The 18,395-nt window shown below is 54.4% G+C and overlaps 1 protein-coding gene across 1 annotated transcript; it reads left to right on the plus strand.

The window, feature by feature from the left end:
* The first annotated feature begins 1,646 nt into the window (after nucleotides 1-1,646).
* Nucleotides 1,647-17,888, plus strand: TLE6 (TLE family member 6, subcortical maternal complex member). Its single transcript, XM_070416967.1, has 15 exons — nucleotides 1,647-1,796; nucleotides 7,057-7,149; nucleotides 8,138-8,211; nucleotides 8,593-8,638; nucleotides 9,609-9,650; nucleotides 13,802-13,864; nucleotides 13,976-14,264; nucleotides 14,863-14,927; nucleotides 15,069-15,106; nucleotides 15,724-15,976; nucleotides 16,072-16,322; nucleotides 16,628-16,766; nucleotides 17,175-17,325; nucleotides 17,561-17,637; nucleotides 17,784-17,888. The coding sequence occupies exons 1-15, from the start codon at nucleotides 1,647-1,649 to the stop codon at nucleotides 17,886-17,888; spliced, it is 1,836 nt and encodes a 611-aa protein (XP_070273068.1).
* Nucleotides 17,889-18,395: the final 507 nt, after the last annotated feature.

Below are 18,395 nucleotides of genomic sequence, written 5' to 3' on the forward strand. Positions count from 1 at the left end.
AAAGCAATAAAAATATCTATATCCTATATAATAAAAGGTTAATATGCAAATCAACCGAATGGCAGAACAATTGGTTGCTATGACGTGCACTGACCACCAGGGGGCAGACGCTGAACACAGAGGTCAGTGGGCCAGAAACTGGGCTCACAGTTGGCAAGTGCAGCGGAGTGGCCGGAGCCTCTCCTGCCTCCACAGCAGCACTAAGGATGTCCAATTGCTGGCTTAGGCCTGCCCCCCTGGCCCCCCACTCCCCTGGGGAGTGGGTCGAAGCTATCAGTTGGACATTCCCCAAGGGCTCCCAGACTGCGAGAGGCCACAGGCCAGGCTGAGGGACAACCCCCCCCCCCCCGTGCATGAATTTCATGCACTGGGCCTCTAGTATATATATAAAAGCCTAAGTGACCATTATGACTGAACGACCAGTCGCTATGATGTGCACTGACCACCAGGGGCAGATGCTCAACGCAGGAGCTGCCTCCAGCCCTCAGTCCCTGATAGCCTGATTGGGGCTGAGCCCCCAGGCTGGTATAGGGAACCAGGTGGTAGGTGGCAGCAGACGCGGGCAGCGAGGGAAGGAGGAGTGGGGGAGGCAGGGAGGCGGGGAACCTGATCGGCCCTGATTGCCGGTCAGGCCTAGGGACCCCACCCGTGCACAAACTTTGTGCACCAGGCCTCTAGTATTTAAATAAATAAATTAGCACAATAAAAACATATTTTTTAAAAAATCGCAGCCCTAGCCAGTGTGTCTCAGTGGTTAGAGTATCGGCCTGTGCACCGAAGGGTCTCGGGTTCAATTCCTGGTCAAGGGCACCTACCTGGGTTACAGGTTCGATCCCCAGCAGCTATCTGTGTGCATGCAACCAATTGCTGTGTCTCTCTTACATCAATGTCTCTCTCTCTCTCTCCCCCTCCCTCCCTTCCACTCTCTGTAAACAGCAGTGGAACCCTGGTGGGTGTGGCTCAGTTGGTTGGGTGTCGTCCCATGCACCAAAAGGTTGCCGGTTCTATTCCAGGTCATGGCACATGCCCAGGTTGTGGGTTCTATCTGTGGTCCCAGTGCATGTGGGAGGCAACCAATGGATATTTTGCTTTTCTCTCTTTCCCTTTCCCTTCCCCTCTCTCTAAAATCAATAAAACCATATCTTTTTGAAAAAGCAATGGAAGAAACATCCTCTGGTGAAGATTTTTTTTTTTTTTTTAATCGGGTGCACTCTCTCCAGGGAGCACACCAGTGCCTTTCCCTTCCCCTGTCCCCCCCTCCGCCCTCCAATGTCACCATTAGCTTCCTCACTCCCAAGCTCCAAGGGCCTTTCCATTACCTCCATAACTCATTTCCTAAGCCCATTTATTCTAGGAATTACTTTTTCTACCTCTGTCATTTACCCAATAAATGTTCTCTTACAAAAAAAAAAAAAAAATCACTGGCCTAGGGGATTATGTCTAATTTGCACAGACTACCTTCTCCTCCTCGCACCTCATTTAGGGAAGGTATTCTGCAGCCTCTCCAGCCACTGCCTCATTCACATGACAGCACTGGGATTGGCCAACTGCAAATTTGCTGGGAAGCCTTCCACAGTCTCAGACAGCCTTAGCTTGACTGTCAAAAGCAACCTCAGCACACCCTCCGCCCTCCCCGCCCAGCCCTGATGGGGAAGAGTGTCATCCGCACGCAGGGCCCCCCGGAGGGCGTGAAGCCCCTGAGACGCCACGGAGACCCAGGCACAGGGAAAATCGGCAACAAAGAACGGCACGTGTGTGGACACAGTGTCTTCCCTGCAGCCTCCTTCCAGCCACGCGTAAACCAGTGGTTCTCAACCTTCCGGCCCTTTAAATACAGTTCCTCATGCGGTGACCCAACCATAAAATTGTTTTCGTTGCTACTTCATAACTGTAATGTGGCTACTGTTATGAATCGTCATGTAAATATCTGATATGCAGGATGTTCTCAGGCGACCCCCGTGAAAGGGTCGTTCGACCGCCAAAGGGGTCGCGACCCACAGGTTGAGAACCGCTGGCGAAAACACAGCAGACAGGGGAGAGTTAAATAAAACAAAAAATACCACAGGGCGATGAGAGGAGAAAGAAAGGCTGGAACGTGGATCATTGCTCATCAGCGACCCAACGTCAAACCAGCAAAGCCACCCCCAGGTTCCTGCCCACCAGAACCTGTGAGGAGATAAAGGTTTATTGTTTCAAGCCACCAGGTTTGGGGGCAATTTGATCTGTAACACTAGCTAAGACATCTCGATTTCTTCAAAAGTGAGAGCGGAGTCCAGGAGATCGGAAATCCGCTTCTGGAATGGATGTGCCTTCCTCCAGGCGTGGGTCCTGGTGGTGGTCCAACCTAATGCCACTACGTGGGCAGTTCAATGTCGGAACCCCAACTTAGATGTGAGCATGAGAGTGTAAGGGCTACCAGGCTACATCCCCCCGGGAGCAAGATGACCTGGGTTCAAACCCTAGCTTAGCCATTTTAGTAACTATGTGACCTTGGGCAGATTCGGTAACCTCTCTGGGAACCTCAGTTTTCGCCTCTGCAAAATGGGGATATCAGGCTTCCTGGAGGAGTGCATGAGTCACTATAGTTACTTCATTTCTCTTTTGAGCCTTGTGGAGAGCAGAATTATGTCCCCCAAAAAGATACCTTCAAGTCCCAACCCACTACCTCACTCCGCTCCCCTCACCTATCCCCCCACAACCTGAAAACGTGCCGTCACTTGGAAATGGGTTATTACAGATGTTAAGATGAAGTCATGCTGAAATAGGGTGGGCCCTAATCCAAAGACTGGTGTCCTTACAAAAAGAGGGAAATTTTAACAGAGAGACACATCGGGGAGAAGGCCACGTGAAGACAGACACAACAATTCAGATGATGTGTCTACAAGCCCAGGAAGGCCAAGGACTGCGGGCCACCCCCAGAGGCTGGAAAAGGCAGGGAAGGCCCCCCCTGCAGCCTTTGAGACTCTGCGGTGGTTCTCAACCTTCTGGCCCTTTAAATACAGTTCCTCATGTGGTGACCCAACCATAACATTATTTTCGTCGCTACTTCATAACTGTAATGTTGCTACTGTTATGAATCGTCATGTAAATATCTGATCTGCAGGATGGTCTTAGGCGACCCCTGTGAAAGGGCCGTTCGACTGCCAAAGGGGTCGCAACCCACAGGTTGAGAACCGCTGCTTTAGAGGAAGCTTGGTCCTGCTGACACCTTGATTTTGGACTTTGGGCTCCAGAACGTGAGGTACTCATTCCGTTGTTGTAAGCCACGTATCGTGGTCATTCGTTACAGAGGCCCAGAGGACAGGAATACAAGCCTCTTTCCACTAGGTGGCAGAAAGCAAACCTCCACCAAAGCCAGGTAATCTGATAAATTCACTTTTCCTGGGGCCAGGTCTAAGGGCAACAGTGGTCAGGTGGTGTCTGAGAGTGGGGACAGCTGGGGGGCATCCTGCCCTCGAGCATCTCCCAGAGAGTCCGTGTCCCCTGGCGCTGCTCCTGGTCATTCGTTCGCTGGCTGGACACCAGAGTCCTTCTACCTACAGGCTCTCTGCAGCTTCTTCCTCCCTCTGACACTTGGCTGTTGTTTCTTGCTCACGTGGGCCACGGGGAAGTTCTGGGGACGGAGGAGAGAGTGGGGCGGGTGACGCCCATCGCCATCTCCCTGCGGTCACTTCTCTGTGGTCACGCCCCAGCCCCCTCTCCACTCCGGGCGTTTTCTTGCCTCGATCCAGGTGACTCTGGGGTCCCTAAGGAACAGGTCTGAGGTGTCCAGGCCAGGCCTAGGAAATGCCAAAGCTTTGGAAATGCAAACCTCTTTTCCCTCAAACTTTCATCCAGGCCTTGGATTTCCACCAAGGAGAGCACAGCTCAGAAGCCAAGAAGGAAATCTGTGCTCCCTTCCTCTCTGTTGTGTTGTCCATCCCCTTCCCCAGAGCTCAAGGAGCCTGCAGAGCTGGCTGCCAGGCTGGGGCGGGCAGGGGACAGCGAAAGAACCAGCAGGGAACACATACCAACAAAATGTCCAAATATCACCCAGCCCCACACACAGGGCTTTCACCAAGTGAGAATGGAATGGCTGCCACCAAACGCTTCCCATTTCTACCGGGACCCAGAATCTTTGTTTTTGAAGAGCCTCAGGTCTGTGCCGTTCAGTGAACTTTCTGCAATGATGGGAATAGTCTAGATCTGTGCTGCCCAACGCGGACAGTCCCCAGCCACATGTGACCACTGAGCAATTGACCTGAGGCCAGTGCACCTGAGGGACTGAATCGGCGGTTCTCAACCTGTGGGTCGCGACCCCTTTGGGGGTCGAACGACCCTTTCACAGGGGTCGCCTAAGACCATCCTGCAGATCAGATATTTACATGACGATTCATAACAGTAGCCACATTACAGTTATGAAGTAGCAACGAAAATAATTTTACGGTTGGGTCACCACGTGAGGAACTGTATTTAAAGGGCCAGAAGGTTGAGAACCACTGGACTGAATTTTAAATTTTATTTAATTTTAATCGTTTTAAGCAACAACAGGTACCCAGCAGAAACCAGGCAAGACAAGCCAGCTTTGGATGAGTTAGTGTGCTCAGCTGAAAGTCTACAACCACAGAGAGAGGGAGAGCCAAGCGCACAGAGGGAGGCAATTAGCAGGTTGGACCATAAATAAAATACACTTCAATTAAGGGCCGGTTGAGGGATCATGGGTGAAAACCTATTTTGCGGTTCAAATATGGCAGCCCTCGCTTTCTCTTCCACAGACCAGCCACAAAACCCAAGTTATGTGTTTACACCGGAACCTCTCAGGGCTCAGAGTTCAGATCTGAACTCTGTTTCCCCCTGTAGCACAGCTCAGGGGAAATGGGAGATCTCTGGACCATGTGGATCCCAAGCCGGCACACCTGCCCAGGATTCTGTGGCTCCTTGTGAGAATGTGTTAGAGTCCTGTTGGCATTCTACGAATTTTGAACACAGCAGGGCTGAGAGCCACCGAGATTAAAACAAGATGAACTCTCATTCAAACCACATTTGGAGTAAATAAAACAAGAAAGGGAGAATGGAGGTCTCACTGAGGTGGTGACCTCTCAGGCAGAGCTGAAGGTGAGGGAGGGAGTCAGTGGCTGTCAAACTATCCGAGGCAGAGGGAATAACTACTGCAAAGGTCCTGGGGTAGGCAGAAACTTGGCCTCTCACTCCAAAACTCCATACTGACCACTTCACATCTTGAGTAGGCATTTCAAATCAGGCCAAAACAGAGCTCTTAAAAAATTTTTTTTAAAATTGATTTCAGAGAGGAAGGGAGAGGGAGAGAGAGATAAAAATATCAATGATGAGAAGGAATCATTGATCAGCTGCCTCCTGCATGCCCCACACTGGGGATTAATCCCGAAACCTGGGCATGTGCCCTGACGGGGAATGGAACCCTGACCTCCTGGTCCAAAGGTTGATGCTCAACCACTGAGCCACGCTGGCCAGGCCCAAAACAGAACTCTTGAATCCCTCAACAGCCCCCTACAATCCCCCACCCACTGTTCTCTGACATAGCCCTAGGCCTAGATACCCACCACTCTTCCCACCTTGGCCTTGAACCTGGAAAAATACGTACCAGCCTCAAGGCCTTTGCAGCAGCTGCTTTCAGTTCTCAGATCTGCAGTCCCTGGGCTTGGAGGGCAGTTGGGAAAATTCCTGATAAAATGCGCAGCCTAGGGCTTGGCTCATGGGATGCACTGGATAAAAGGGAGCGGTTAAGTTTTCCTCAGAAAGGGGGCTTGAAGCTTCGTTTGCATTGCACGTTATTAGCCCATATCTAAGAATTAGAGTGAGAGCGTTTAAGATTCCCCCCATTCCAAGCGCCACCCCCCACCCCCATCTCCTGCGCTAAGCCACGCCTGGGCCTCACGAAAAATGATCAGGCTTCTCACCAAACAATGAAATTACACGCCGCCGAGCCCCTCCCCACTGGCACCTCCGACCCCAAGCCCCAAGCCCTTCTGCATATCCTCGCCCACCTCCGCAACCCAAACTGCCTGCGGCTTTGCACGCACGCCGCTCGTCTCCGCAAGGGGACCGCAAGGGTTAAACCGCGGCCCCGGTTGAGCTGATTGACAGCACGACCAGCGGCCCGGGCGAGCCGGCCAATCAACGATAGCGGTCGTGGCCCACGTGGGAAAGCGGCCTTGCGATTGGTCAGAGCTGCCGACTGCCGCCCCCGGAGCCCGAACCCACGTGCAGCTGCTGATCCTTCATTGATCCGCTTCGCGGCGCAGGTGGCGGTGGGGCGGGGAGGGGGCGGGATGGGGCGGGACCAGGGCGGGCCGGGGCGGGGCCCGACGGGTCAAAGGCCCCCCGGGTGAGGGGAGGGGAGGGGGCTTCCTCTTGGCCTGAACTTGGCTGACCTTCGTGGTTTCCTTCTGGCTCCTCTGAGCCTCTTTTGTAAGGGAGGTGAGTAGCCCCTGGCCTTTTGGAGGACTCCAAGGTCACGGGCTGGTGAGGAGACTTGGAGGGGCGTTGAGGGACAGAAGCAAAGGAAAGAAGGGACTTGGTGCAAGGAGAGTGATTATGGTGGAGCGGTCTCTTTCCTCCGACCTGAGACATTCCTCCTCATTCACCTGGCCAACTCCTACTCATCCTTCAAAACCCCTTTCCAATGGTGTTCTCTCCGCCTTTGAGAAATGGCCTCAAAACTGAGGTTGAGCCTTGGTGTTCTTCTCTGGGTCCCCCACACTCTGACTGCCCTCCCCAAGCCCTGATTTTCCCAAGCCCTGACTGTTCTCCCCGGACACATCATAGGGGGACACATCACAGGGCGAGACCTGGGGGGCCCGACTATTAATCAGCACAGCTGCAGGCACCAGAGTGTTTGACGAATGGACATAAACTGTAGGGAATGCAGTGGGGTGCTGGAAGTCAGGGGTGGGGTTGGGGGCCAGGACTGCGGACTGGGCCCTGCAGGGGAGACCAGGGTGAGGGGTGCAGGAGGCCCAGGCAGGGGTGGGGCTGGTCTGTCACTGTCACTGCCTTAGCTTTCTGCCTCAGGACCTTCCATTTCCCGGTTGCTTTCAGAGTCCTGGTGAGTACTACCTGAAGATGACCTCTTCTGGCCATCCCAGCCCCCAGGGGCACCCTCCCCGGATGGTGAAGCCCCCAGGAGCTTTGGTGAGGAGGGAGAGGATGTGATATGGCATTCACTTCTGGGGGGAGGGGAAGAGCCTGGGGGCTGGGCTCATATCTAATTCTCCTGCTGCTGCTGCTTTTTTTTTTTTTTAATCCTCACCAGAGGATATTTTTTCCATTGATCTTTCAGAGAGAGAGGGTGGAAGGGAGGAGGAGGGGAAGAAAGAGGGAGAGGGAAACATGGATGTGAGAGAGACACCTAGACTGGTTGCCTCCCACACAGGCTCCGACCAGGACTAGGCCAGGGATCAAATGTGCATCCGAGGTACAAGGTAAATGCCCTTGACTCGGAGGCAAACCAAGACCCTTCATCTGCAGGCCAGTGCTCTAACCACTGAGCAACCGGCCAAGGCTAATTCTCCTCCTTCTGATGGAGGAATATGGGGTGACTGGCCAGGACTTGAAGTTGGGGTCACTAACCCATCATACTGACAGATGCAAAGGCACTTGCTTTATATATATATTTTTAATGATATTTAGAGAGAGAGGAAGGGAGAGGGAGAGAGAAACATCGATCAGCTGCCTCCTGCACGCCCCCTATGGGGGATTGAGCCCAAAAGAGACCCAGGCATGTGCCCTGACCTGGAATCTGAGGGGCAACCTTCCCGTGCATAGGACGACGCCCAACCTTCTGAGCCACACTGGCTAGGGCCCCATTTGGTTTTTAAAAATTAAACTGACTTCTTATGACCCAGGTGTAAAACACATGACTATATCACCTGTTTTGTTAATATTTTCCAAGCAAAATTCCCCCTCCTCCAGATGTTACTTCCCAGAGATGACCATTGCTAACGGTTTAGGCCAGGACTGGGCAGATTTCTTCCATAAAGGGCAAGAGAGGGAATACTTCAGATTTTTAAAGCAAGATGCAGAATGAAAGGTACTCTGTGGGTACTTAAGTAACAAGAGAGGAGGCAAATTACCTTCAGGTTTCAGGAGATCCCATCTCACTCTCCATCAACCCTTCCAGGCTCCTCATGAGGCCGACTTTCCAGGCCTGAGCTCTCAGGGCATCCTGGCTCAACTGAAGAAGCAGTTCCCGAGGTGAGGACAATGCATGGGGGTCAGAAGTCCCTCTGTGGTCCTAGACCCCACAGAGGGAAAGAATCCCATCTGGTCTCTGGTGGCTCAGAAGTCCCTGACCCAAAAGACAGGACCAGTAACGGGGAGCCTGAAGCACAAAGGAAGCCAGTGATCCTAACCCTGGCTTTTTTAAATGTTTGGTTTTTGTTGTTGTTTAGTGTGAATTTGCATGCATTTAATTTTATAGATGTATTTAAATGCTGCACTAGAACTGTATTCATCTTGACACTGCTTTACATGTGGTCCCTGGAAGGGGATCCTCTTCCCCTCCCAGCCAGGGTCTCATTCTGGGGGAGGGTCCTGCCCCCCCCCCCCCCCCCAGCTGGTCTTTCTTCCTCACAGGTTCTCTCCTCACCTGCGGGCACAGGTGGACAGCCTTTACTACTTGGTGAGCCACAAACCAGACAGCGCCTCTGGGCAGCCCCTGGAAAGGCTGTTCTGTTTTAGCCTCAGGAACAGGGTTTTGAGACAAATTTATTTTGCTAACTTTGGGCAAGTGAGTGACCCCATTGAACCCCAGCTTCATGTGAGTTTTTCTTAATAATAATCTTGCTGCGACAACTGGAAATTCCATCTTTAAAGGAGCGGCTTCTTTAGCTCACAGCACATGACTAGAGTCCCTGCCCTTGAGGCGTGTATGTTCTCGTGTGCCATGTTTTCTAGAACTTTCCATGATGTTCTATGTCCACAATGTCCAATATGACACCTGCTAGCCACATGTGGCAATTGGGCACTTTGTAAGGACCTGAATGTTTAACTGGTTTAAATTTAAATAGCCGCACTTGCCTGGTGGCTACCCCGTTGGACAGGGCAGCTCTAAGGGGATCAGAGGGACAAGTAAGTAAAGAGAAAAAAACAACATTTAAAAAAATGTCAGAATTAAAAGGAAAATAGAAAAGGATGAGCGGAAAATGAGTAAAGATTTTGAGCTAGGGTAGTCAGAAAGGGCTTCTGAGAGGAAGTGGTGGTCACAGAGGATAAGGGCTCCTGCTACCCCTCTAGAGAACAGGGAAAGGTGTTCCAGGCAGTGGGTACTGTATGTGTAAAGGCCCTGGGGCAGGATTGTGTACGACGCGTTGGAAGAACAGTAAGGAGGCCAGTGTGCTTGGAGCAGAGTGAGCAAGAGGGGGAGGATGGGAAGGCCTTTGACCTTCACATCTAGAATGAAATCCAGGGGTCTCCCTAATTAGCTCTCATTTCGAGGGTATGAAGTGCCATCCTATTTGATGAGCGCAGGGACCAGAGAGGTAAAGTGACTTGCCCAGGGTCACACAGCTGGGGAGAAGCATGAATAACATTCAAATTCTGCCCACTTCCACTGACCACCACCCGGTGTGACCCCTGTTGTTCCTTTGTAGCTCCAGAAGATTCGGCAGGATCTACAGGAACATCACAAGCAGGTGCGTTGCCAGGAGCTCTGGGGACAGCTGCCTCTCCTGGAAAGGCAAGGGAGGAGGGGGCGAGGTGAAAGCAGGGTGGGGGTGGGGGCAGGTCATTCCAGGCTTTTTGGGCGTTGCAGGACTTGTGCTTTTTACCCCAGGGAGGTGGGAGCCCTGGCGGGCTGTGGGCAGAGGAGGGGTGGGGCCTAAACCCCCCCGCCCCCCATATCAGTGGATCCACAGTCTTGGGAGTATATCTCCCATCCTCTCTCTGAGCCTCTTCTTCCTGGCCTGCTCCCTGGGTTCCTGCGTGGCTCAGATGAGTCCAGGAGTGTTTTTCGCACTTTGCAGGTCAGTTGCTTCAGCTCTGAAGGGCCTGTTATGTGTGCCAGACATACCTGGATTACCCTCTTCCTTGTGTCTGCGGGTTCTCAAGGGCCTGGCTCACATCTGAGCCAGGGACAGGTCCGCACCGGAGGCCCTGGCTCCCTTCACAGGGCGCCTTGCCCAGGCTGCAGCATGACTTCCACCCCTGCCTGTCCTCCTGCCACCTGGCCTCTTTCTCCTGGGTGCTGGCAGGGCTTTCTGCCGGTGCCAGATGTGCCTGGCAGAAGGCCAGGGCCATGTCTGCGATTTAGCAGGGGCTGGGGTGGGCAGCTCAGGGAACTGGGAGAGACAGATGGGGGAGAGGCAGGAAGCAACCAGAACAGTTATTCATTCAACAGATATTTATCTATCACCTTGCCAAGGGCTGTTGTAGGCGCCAGGAAAATAGCAGAGAAGAACACAGACAAACCCTGGCCCTTGGGGTGAGCGGAGCTTGGTAAATAGAGGTGTCAGATGATGAGGGCTGGGCAAGGTGGACTGGAATGGAGCAGCCCCTGGGGGATGTGGGGGCACCAGATTGGGAGTGGGTTGCAATTCAGGGTGGTCAAGAAAGACTCATTGAGAAGGTGACATTTGAGCAGAGAACTAAAGAAGAGGGGAGCGGACCATGAAGGTATCTGAAAAACAGCACGTGCAAAGGACCTGGGACAGTACTAGGCCCGGCATGCTGGGGAAACAGCAAGGAGGCTCTTGTGCCTGGAGCAGAGTGAGACTGGGGGAGGCAGCGAGGGCAGGTTGCGCAGAGCTGTGTGGGCCACGGTGAGGACTTGGGCTTTTACCACAGTGGGGATGGGAGCCCTGGAGGGCTGTAGGCAGAGATAGGACCTGACTCGGGTCCTCACAGGCGGTCTCTGACTGCTACAGGGAGGACTGACTGTAGTTGGGCAGGAGCTGTGTGGGGGTTGGGGGACCAGGTGACAGATGTGTGGGAGTATATCTCACACAGTTATGTGGTGAGAAGTAATCAGATTGTGGACGTGTTTGGGGGAGGGGCCAGAGAGCTCTTACTGAGTATCAAGACTTAGGGGGGGGCAAGGCCCCAAGATGGGCTGCTTCTGTTGCTGCTCAACCCAGGAGCGTCCTCCCCACCCCCAGGTGATGATTCTAGCGGCCTTGACGGCCTTTTGGTCCCCAGTAGACCACTTCCCCCTCCCCCTCTTCTCTATTTCCCTCTCCTTGTTTTCCCAGCCTCCTTGCTGTGCATTTAAAATCCCAAGCAGCAGCAGCAGCAGCAGCCAGCCGCTACTCCCACTCCCACTACTCCCCACCGTCTGCCGGCACACAGCTTTCCCCGGGGAGGGCCAGCTAGCAGGCAGGAGGGAGCAGCACTTTTCATGCTGAGTGCATTAAAGTGCCAGTAAATTGCGCATTAACGAGCCAGGGCGAATTGGGGAAGGCTCCCCTGGGCTTCCTGCGGCTGGGAGGCCCAGCTGGGGAATCCATCACTGCTGGCCCCAGGAGGCAGCCGCCCTAAGCTCTGATGGCTCAGAGAGGGGCTCCCATATCCCAGACCCTCCCACCACCACCCTGTTTGCCCAACAGGCAGGGGAGGGACCAGGCTGTTCCAAGAGGCCGATACACACTGCCTGGCGCCCCCCCCCCCCCCCCCCCCCCCCGCCGCCCCCGGCTCCTCTAACTTTGGGAAATTGGCTTTGCTCTTCTGGGCCTTAGTTTTCTCGCCTGCACAATGGGAATGGCAGTAATGCCTATTAGACACCTGACTGCCATTAGTGCTTATGCTGCGTTTCCTTATTATCTTTCTTTGTGAATCAGAACATTTCCCCAGTATTTTGGAGCCTGCCCTGGGCCAGACGGCTTTGGGGAGCTGCTGGAGGCGAGTGGGAGCCGTAGGCCAGCAGACAACGGTGCTATCCTAAACGGTAGCCATGGGCACGTGTGGCTCTTGGACTTAAACAGGTGGCACCAGTCACATTTCGAGTGCTCAGTAGCCACATAAAGCTGGCAGCTACCCCATTAGACAGGCCGCTCTAGAACCATTTGCTGGCACTATGTTCCGTCTGGGTCTGGATTAAATATAGCTGCACATGCGCACATTTCCACATGCACTGGCTGGGAGGTTCCAGCCTTGTTTGCTCTTGTCCTCAGCTGGAGGCACGTTCTGGGGACCACTGTCCTTGGTTCTAGGCGCTTGTGCCATCTGGTTCACAAGCCGCTGGCCCCACGTGGCTGCTGAGCACTGGAAATGTGCCTGTTGGAACGGCAGGAATGTCATTTTCAATTGAACGTATCTCTGTTTAAATAGCCATCCGTGGCTGGTAGCTTCCGTGCAGGGCTGCACAGCCCTATGGACAGAGAGGTTAAAAACCAACGCAGTACCTGTCAGATCAGTGCCATGGAGAAAAGGGAGTGGGGTAGGTGGCAGGGAGTAGCAAACGCTAGAAGAAGAGCCCTGGCTGGTTTGGCTCAGTGGATAGAGTGTTGGCCCAAACACTAAAGGTCCCGGGTTTGATTCTGGTCAAGGGCAAGTACCGTGCTTGCAGGTCTGGGCGCATGCGGGAGGCAACCAATTGATGTGTTTCTCTCACATCGATGTTTCTCTTTCTCTATCTCTCCCCCTCCCACTCTCTAAAAATTGATGGAAAAATATCTTCCAGTGAAGATTAACAACAACAAAAAAGAATTGACAGGTAGGCTGGTGGGTAGGTAGAAAAAGGAAACAAAGATAGATCACTCTGTCCATTCCATGTCCATAGAACCTTTTTTTAAAAAAAATATTTTTAGAGATGAAAGAATAGGGAGAGAGAAAAGAAACATCAATGATGAGAGAGAATCATTAATCGGCTGCCTCCTGCACACCCCACACTGGGGATCGAGCCCACAACCATGCCGGGAATCGAACTGTGACCTCCTGGTTCATAGGTCGATGCTCAACCACTGAGCCACACCTGCCGGGCTCCTCAGAACTTTTTTTTTTAAATAAAGCCTGTTTGTTTACTTATTTGTTTGTTTATTTATTTTAATTTTTGTTGTTGTTAATCCTCACCTGAGGATATTTTCCCATTGATTTTTAGAGAGAATGGAAGAGAGAGGGAAAGACAGAGAAACATTGATGTGAGAGAAACACATCAGTTGGTTGCCTCCTGCACACACCCTAACCAGGGCCTGGGCCGGGGAGGAGGCTGCAACTGAGGTATGTGCCCTTGACCGGAATCGAACCCGGGACCCTTCAGTCCACAGGCCGACGCTCTATCCACTGAGCCAAACCAGCTAGGATTATTTAAAATATATATATATATATATATATATATTTTAAATGATTTTAGAGAGGAAGGTAGAGGGAGAGAGAGATCACATCAGTGATGAGAAGGAATCATCGATTGGCTGCCTCCTGCACACCCCACACTGGGGATGGAGTCCGCAACCCAGGAATGTGCCCTGACTGGGAATCGAACTGTGACCTCCTGGTTTCATAGGCCAACGTTCAACTACTGAGACAGAATAGATGGCTCAGGTTTTAGTTTTCAAACATCCCAAGAAAACAGGATGTGCACCCAGATCTGACTCCGCTTTCTACCATCCTATAGCAGCGCTGTCCTCAGGATAGATTTTATCAGCCACTGCCGAGGCTGGCTTCTGGGTACCACGAACTTGCTTTATGCTATGTAGTGCAGGGGGCTCTGTGTTATCGGTAATCACCCCAAAATGTTCAGGGTAGGTGGTGTATCCCCATTTCACACACAGGGAAACTGGCTTGCCAGCGGGGGTTCACACCCAGGGCTGTCCAATTACAAAGCTTTAGCTGGAATAATGTTTCCCTCCTCTAGGCAGAACATTTTCGACAGTTCATAGAGACGTGCAACCAATCCCTGGGCTTCCAGCCAGGGGAGGTAGGTTTCTGGGTCCTCCAGGAGGGAGGGCACGGGCGTGGGCACATCCTCCTGCCCCTCACAACCCGGTGCTGGCAGTACCAGGTAAGCCAGGTCTCCTTTGGTGAACAGGCTGACCAGGACTCCTGGGGACCCGCCAGTACCAAGGTTTCCCAGCACCCAAGGGTCAAGCCCCCACAGCCCTCCGGTCTTCAGGGGCCAGACTTCAAAGACGTCTTGGCCACAAGGTCATCCGACTGGCTCCAGCAGCCCTTTGGAGTGGACGACTCCCCAGCTCACCCGCTAGACACACGGCCGCCCGGGGACTCTGAGCCCCAGTTTTGGCAGGATGTTCTGACCCAGCAACTCTGGCAGATGTTTGCCGGGATCCACGATAAGGTGGACCCATCGAGACACAGGCGTGAGTCTCCCTGAGGTTGGGAAGTGGGCGGCCTCGGCACGCGTGGAGGGCGGCGCAGGCTGAACCGTGTCTTCCTCCTGCCTCTCCCCATCCCTTCCTCCCCTCCCCTCGTCACAGTGAGAGAGCAGATGGCAGGCATGGTAAGTGAATGGGCTGGCGGGGATCCTGGCTGGGCCCCAGTGCGGGTACTCAAGTTTCTGTGGGATTGGCCCACCTCCTCCACCCTCAGCCCTTCCGTGCCCTCCAAGGAGTCGGGACTCTGTCCTGAGACTGAACTCTGCCTGGGTCAGGGGACTCGGGCAGTTGCCTCATCCCATCCTCACCACCTGGGCTTCCTTAAGGTTTTCTGGTTCTAAGACTAACCCTGGGCAGGCCCTTGGGTCTGACCCTGTTTTCTTGCTGGCAGGAGAGCCAGAACGTAGGACCATTCTACTTTGGAGCAGAACCCTATACCGAAGATGCTTTGGGTAATTACAGTGGGACGGGGGGTGGGGGTGGGGGAGGCAGCTTGTTCCAGGGGGGCCATATCTGCTGCTAAACTGCTCTGGCCTCAGCCCAGTTCTCCGCCCACCTGTGCCCCTCCACATCTCCCCTCCAGGTTTCCCAGAAGGGAGCATAGGGCCAGGCATGGCACCAGGGGTGCTGCTGTCCCATGTGGCCCAGGTAAGACCCAGGCAAGAGCCAGGCAAGAGCCAGGCATGAGCCAGGCATGAGCCAGGCATGAGATGCCCCTACATTGAAAGTCTGGGGCTCTGGGGCAGAGCGAGCCAACATGGCTTAGCTTGGATCTTGGTCCACCCGCAGGAGCCTGCTAGGAGAACCTATCGCTTTCTGAAGCCCATGTAAGTGTTAGACCTGCCTCTCCTACCTGTACCTCTGTCCCCAGGAGGTGGAAGAGCCCAGAGGGTACAGGCATGTCCTCACCCTCCCCATCACCGCCATTCTGTCTTCAGTAACTGGAGAAGAGGGGTCTGGGTAGGGATGGGAAACTCGAGTTACTTTCATACCAGCATCACTATCCCTACCCACATGACCAGCCCAGGTTCAAGGGATTGGAGGAGGCAACTCCCATGGAATGGGGATGGGGAGAGGCTGTTTCAGAGCTGGAGGCAGGCATCCCCAGCCTTGCAGTCTGCAGCTAGGGGAGCCCAGATGTGGAAGAGACAGTTTGCCTGGAAGAAGGGGCATAATGGCTGGGACCTTGAAGGATGAGCAGGAGTTTTCCAGGAGGCAAATCATTGCAGGCAGAAGGGCGCAGTATTTGGTTATGGGACAGGGAGAATACTTGGAGGGATGAGGGCAGGAGATGGGACAGTGTAGTGTAGTGGGGAGAGAAGGCCTGGGAGAAAATCCCCGCATCCGAAAAAGAAAAAAGTCCCTCTAGGGCCTTGATGGGTGCCCCCCTTTGGGCAAAGGGGCTCCGAGGCAGGCCAGTGACCCCAAGGTCTCCCCTCCTAAGATGCTGGGACCCTGAGGACTTCGAAGTCACATGGAAGAGGCCAGATGCCTTGCCCTGGCAACCCAAGAAGCTGGCCATCCCACACAGAGTGAAGCTGATGCGGACGCTGAAGCACGGGGAGTCCGTGCTGGCCACCGCGGTGAGCAGCTTCACGCGGCACGTGTTCACCTGCAGCAGGGGTGGCGTCAAGGTGTGGAGCCTGGTCGGCCAGATGGTGGAGGACAGATTCCCCGTCAGCCACCTGCGTGTCCAGGTGAGCGTGGGGCTGGTTCCAGGGGGTGAGGCTTGTGGGAGCAGGAAGAGCTACCGGGAGGGGAGGACGCTCACCTGTGCCTCTGCCCTTCCCAGACCCCAGGGGCCTACCTGCGCACCTGCCTGCTGTTCTCCAACAGCACGACGCTGCTGACGGGCGGCCACAACCTGGCCAGCGTGAGCGTTTGGGACCTGATGGCACCCTCCCTGCACATAAGAGATGAGCTGCCCGCTGCAGATCTCACTTGTCAGGCCCTGGCTGCCAACCTGGAGGACAGCCTGGCCTTCGCCAGCTTCACCGAAGGCACCATCAGGATCTGGGACTTGCGGGACCACAGTGTGGTCAGGTGTGGCCCCGGGGTGGGCGGGGTCACCCTGAGAGCCCCTTCAGGCATTGTCTGCTGAGCAGGGACTCAGCAGTCCTCAGGTTAACGCCTTTGCCTGCTTGAACTCAGATCTGAGAGGGCTGAAGACCCGGGTTCAATTCTTGACTGGGCTGAGCTGGGCTGTTTCCTCAAAGCCCAGTTCTGGTACTTTTTGTCTCTCTCAGTTTCCCCATCTGTCACCTGGGGATGGTTGGGTGAGTGATGTTCCTTGGGCCCAAAGCTTAGAGTCTCAGTTCCAACCCCCTTCTGCTGCCTCTCCTGGCCAGGGACCTGCCAGGCCCACCGAATGGAGCCAAGAGCATTGTTGTCAAAGACAGTAACATCTGGACCGGGGGTCTCGATGCCTGCCTGCGGTGCTGGGACCTGAGGACCAAGGGGCCCCGGGAATACCAATTTGAGTCTCAGGTGTGCAGGCTGGGATGGGGCCTGCTTGGCCGGGTAGCAGCTGGGTCTCGGGCTAGAGTAGGAGGTGGAAGCTGTGAGGTAGGGTGCGGGGAGGAGGGGGGGGACGGGTAATGGTATCCCAAGTCTTGGTGGTGCTGGGAAGAATAGGGGCCATTAGAAATGTTCTTTCCTGTTGCCCAAATAGCACTGGATACTTTCATAGTCTTTGTGATAATTTCATAAAGTAGAGAGGACCAGCCCATTCTACAGATGAGCAAACCAAGGCCTGGAGATGTAGAGTTGCTTGTTGGGGGCCTTGCAACCAGGAAATGGGCAGGTGGTCAGCCCCTGGGGTTGGTCCCGTACTGTTGCCCACCTCCTGGGCCAGGCTGGGCCCTGACCAGGTTCTTTCCTGCCACCTACCCCCAGATAATAAGCCTGTCCCCCAGCCCCCGGGAGGACTGGGTTCTGGTGGGCACAGCCAATGGCCAGCAGTGGCTGCAGTCCACCCTCGGGGGCCAGAAGCACATGGTGGGCTGTAAGGACAGCACCATCCTCGGTCTCAAGTTCTCCCCTCTCGGTGAGTGGCCAGGAGTGAGTGGGGAAGTCCTCTGTGGCCCCCAGCCACCCACCGGGCCCCACCCCACTCTGACCTGCCCTGAGCCCCTTCCTCCCCTCTACCCTTCATCAGCATGAGCCTCTCACATTGCTGCTAGGGGACCGGTGGGAGGTGGGGGTTCCTCCATTTCCCAGATCCCCAGGAGTGTGGCCCTCAGCTGCCAGCTTTGACTCGGTGCCCCTCGGCCTCCTTCCAGGCCAGTGGTGGGTGAGCGTGGGGATGGACAACCTGGTCAGCATCTACAGTATGCCCACAGGAACCATGCAGTTCCAGGTACCATGGAGGCCTGGGGGTGGGGCAGGCGGTGCTTAGGCCAGGAGTCCCAGTGCAAAGGGCCCATTGGGACCACATTTGAACTGACAGGCACGGGTGGGGGCAAGGGTGAGTGAGCCCCCCATGCTGTGCTCCAATCCTCCCAGGTTCCCGAGAGAACTTCCGTCATGTGCTGTGACGTTTCCTCTAACAACCGCCTGATCGCCACGGGGTCCAGGGACCATGCCTCAGTGTACCAGATCATGTACTAAGGGGCTCACTACTGCCATCTCAACTCGGGGTCCTTCCCCCCCCAATGAGGGGGGCAGCGGTGGAGGGTCATGATGGGTGGGCCGGTGATCTTTGTCACGTGTAATAAAGCAACTGGAAAAAGCAGAGCTGCCCTGGTTCTGTGTCGCGTACCCTGGCCGTCTTGTGAAGATGTGGAAGGACTTTGTCTAGCCTGGGTCTCTGAGCCTTGGAGTCCATATTCTCTGAGATCTGATCAAAGCCACCAACCCCTAGCCCTGGGTGGTTTGGCACAGTGGATAGAGCGCTGGCCTGTGGACTAAAGGGTCCCGGGTTCGATTCCGGCCAAGGGCATTAAAAAAAAAAAGCCACTAACCCCCACTTGGGAGGCAGGGGGGATATGGAGCATTTCCTCCCGTTCCCCTGAGCTAATCTCTCCTCATCTCACAGAGATGTTTTTCTGCCGCTTCCTGCACAATTCCAGGGATGGAGTTCTCCGTCCTTTCGAAAACGCCCTGTCTGACTAGACC

The sequence above is a fragment of the Myotis yumanensis genome, unplaced genomic scaffold (assembly GCF_028538775.1).
Source record: "Myotis yumanensis isolate MYYU_CA2020_CCGP unplaced genomic scaffold, mMyoYum1.0.hap1 SCAF_5, whole genome shotgun sequence".
Lineage (NCBI taxonomy): Eukaryota > Metazoa > Chordata > Mammalia > Chiroptera > Vespertilionidae > Myotis > Myotis yumanensis.

Excerpts from the sequence above, each read along its gene's own strand:
- TLE6 (XM_070416967.1), top strand. The coding sequence starts at position 1,647 with ATGGGGAAGAGTGTCATCCGCACGCAGGGCCCCCCGGAGGGCGTGAAG. Across the intron at positions 16,767-17,174 it reads AATACCAATTTGAGTCTCAG|ATAATAAGCCTGTCCCCCAG; the intron begins GTGTGCAGGCTG and ends ACCTACCCCCAG. Across the intron at positions 17,638-17,783 it reads CAGGAACCATGCAGTTCCAG|GTTCCCGAGAGAACTTCCGT; the intron begins GTACCATGGAGG and ends CAATCCTCCCAG.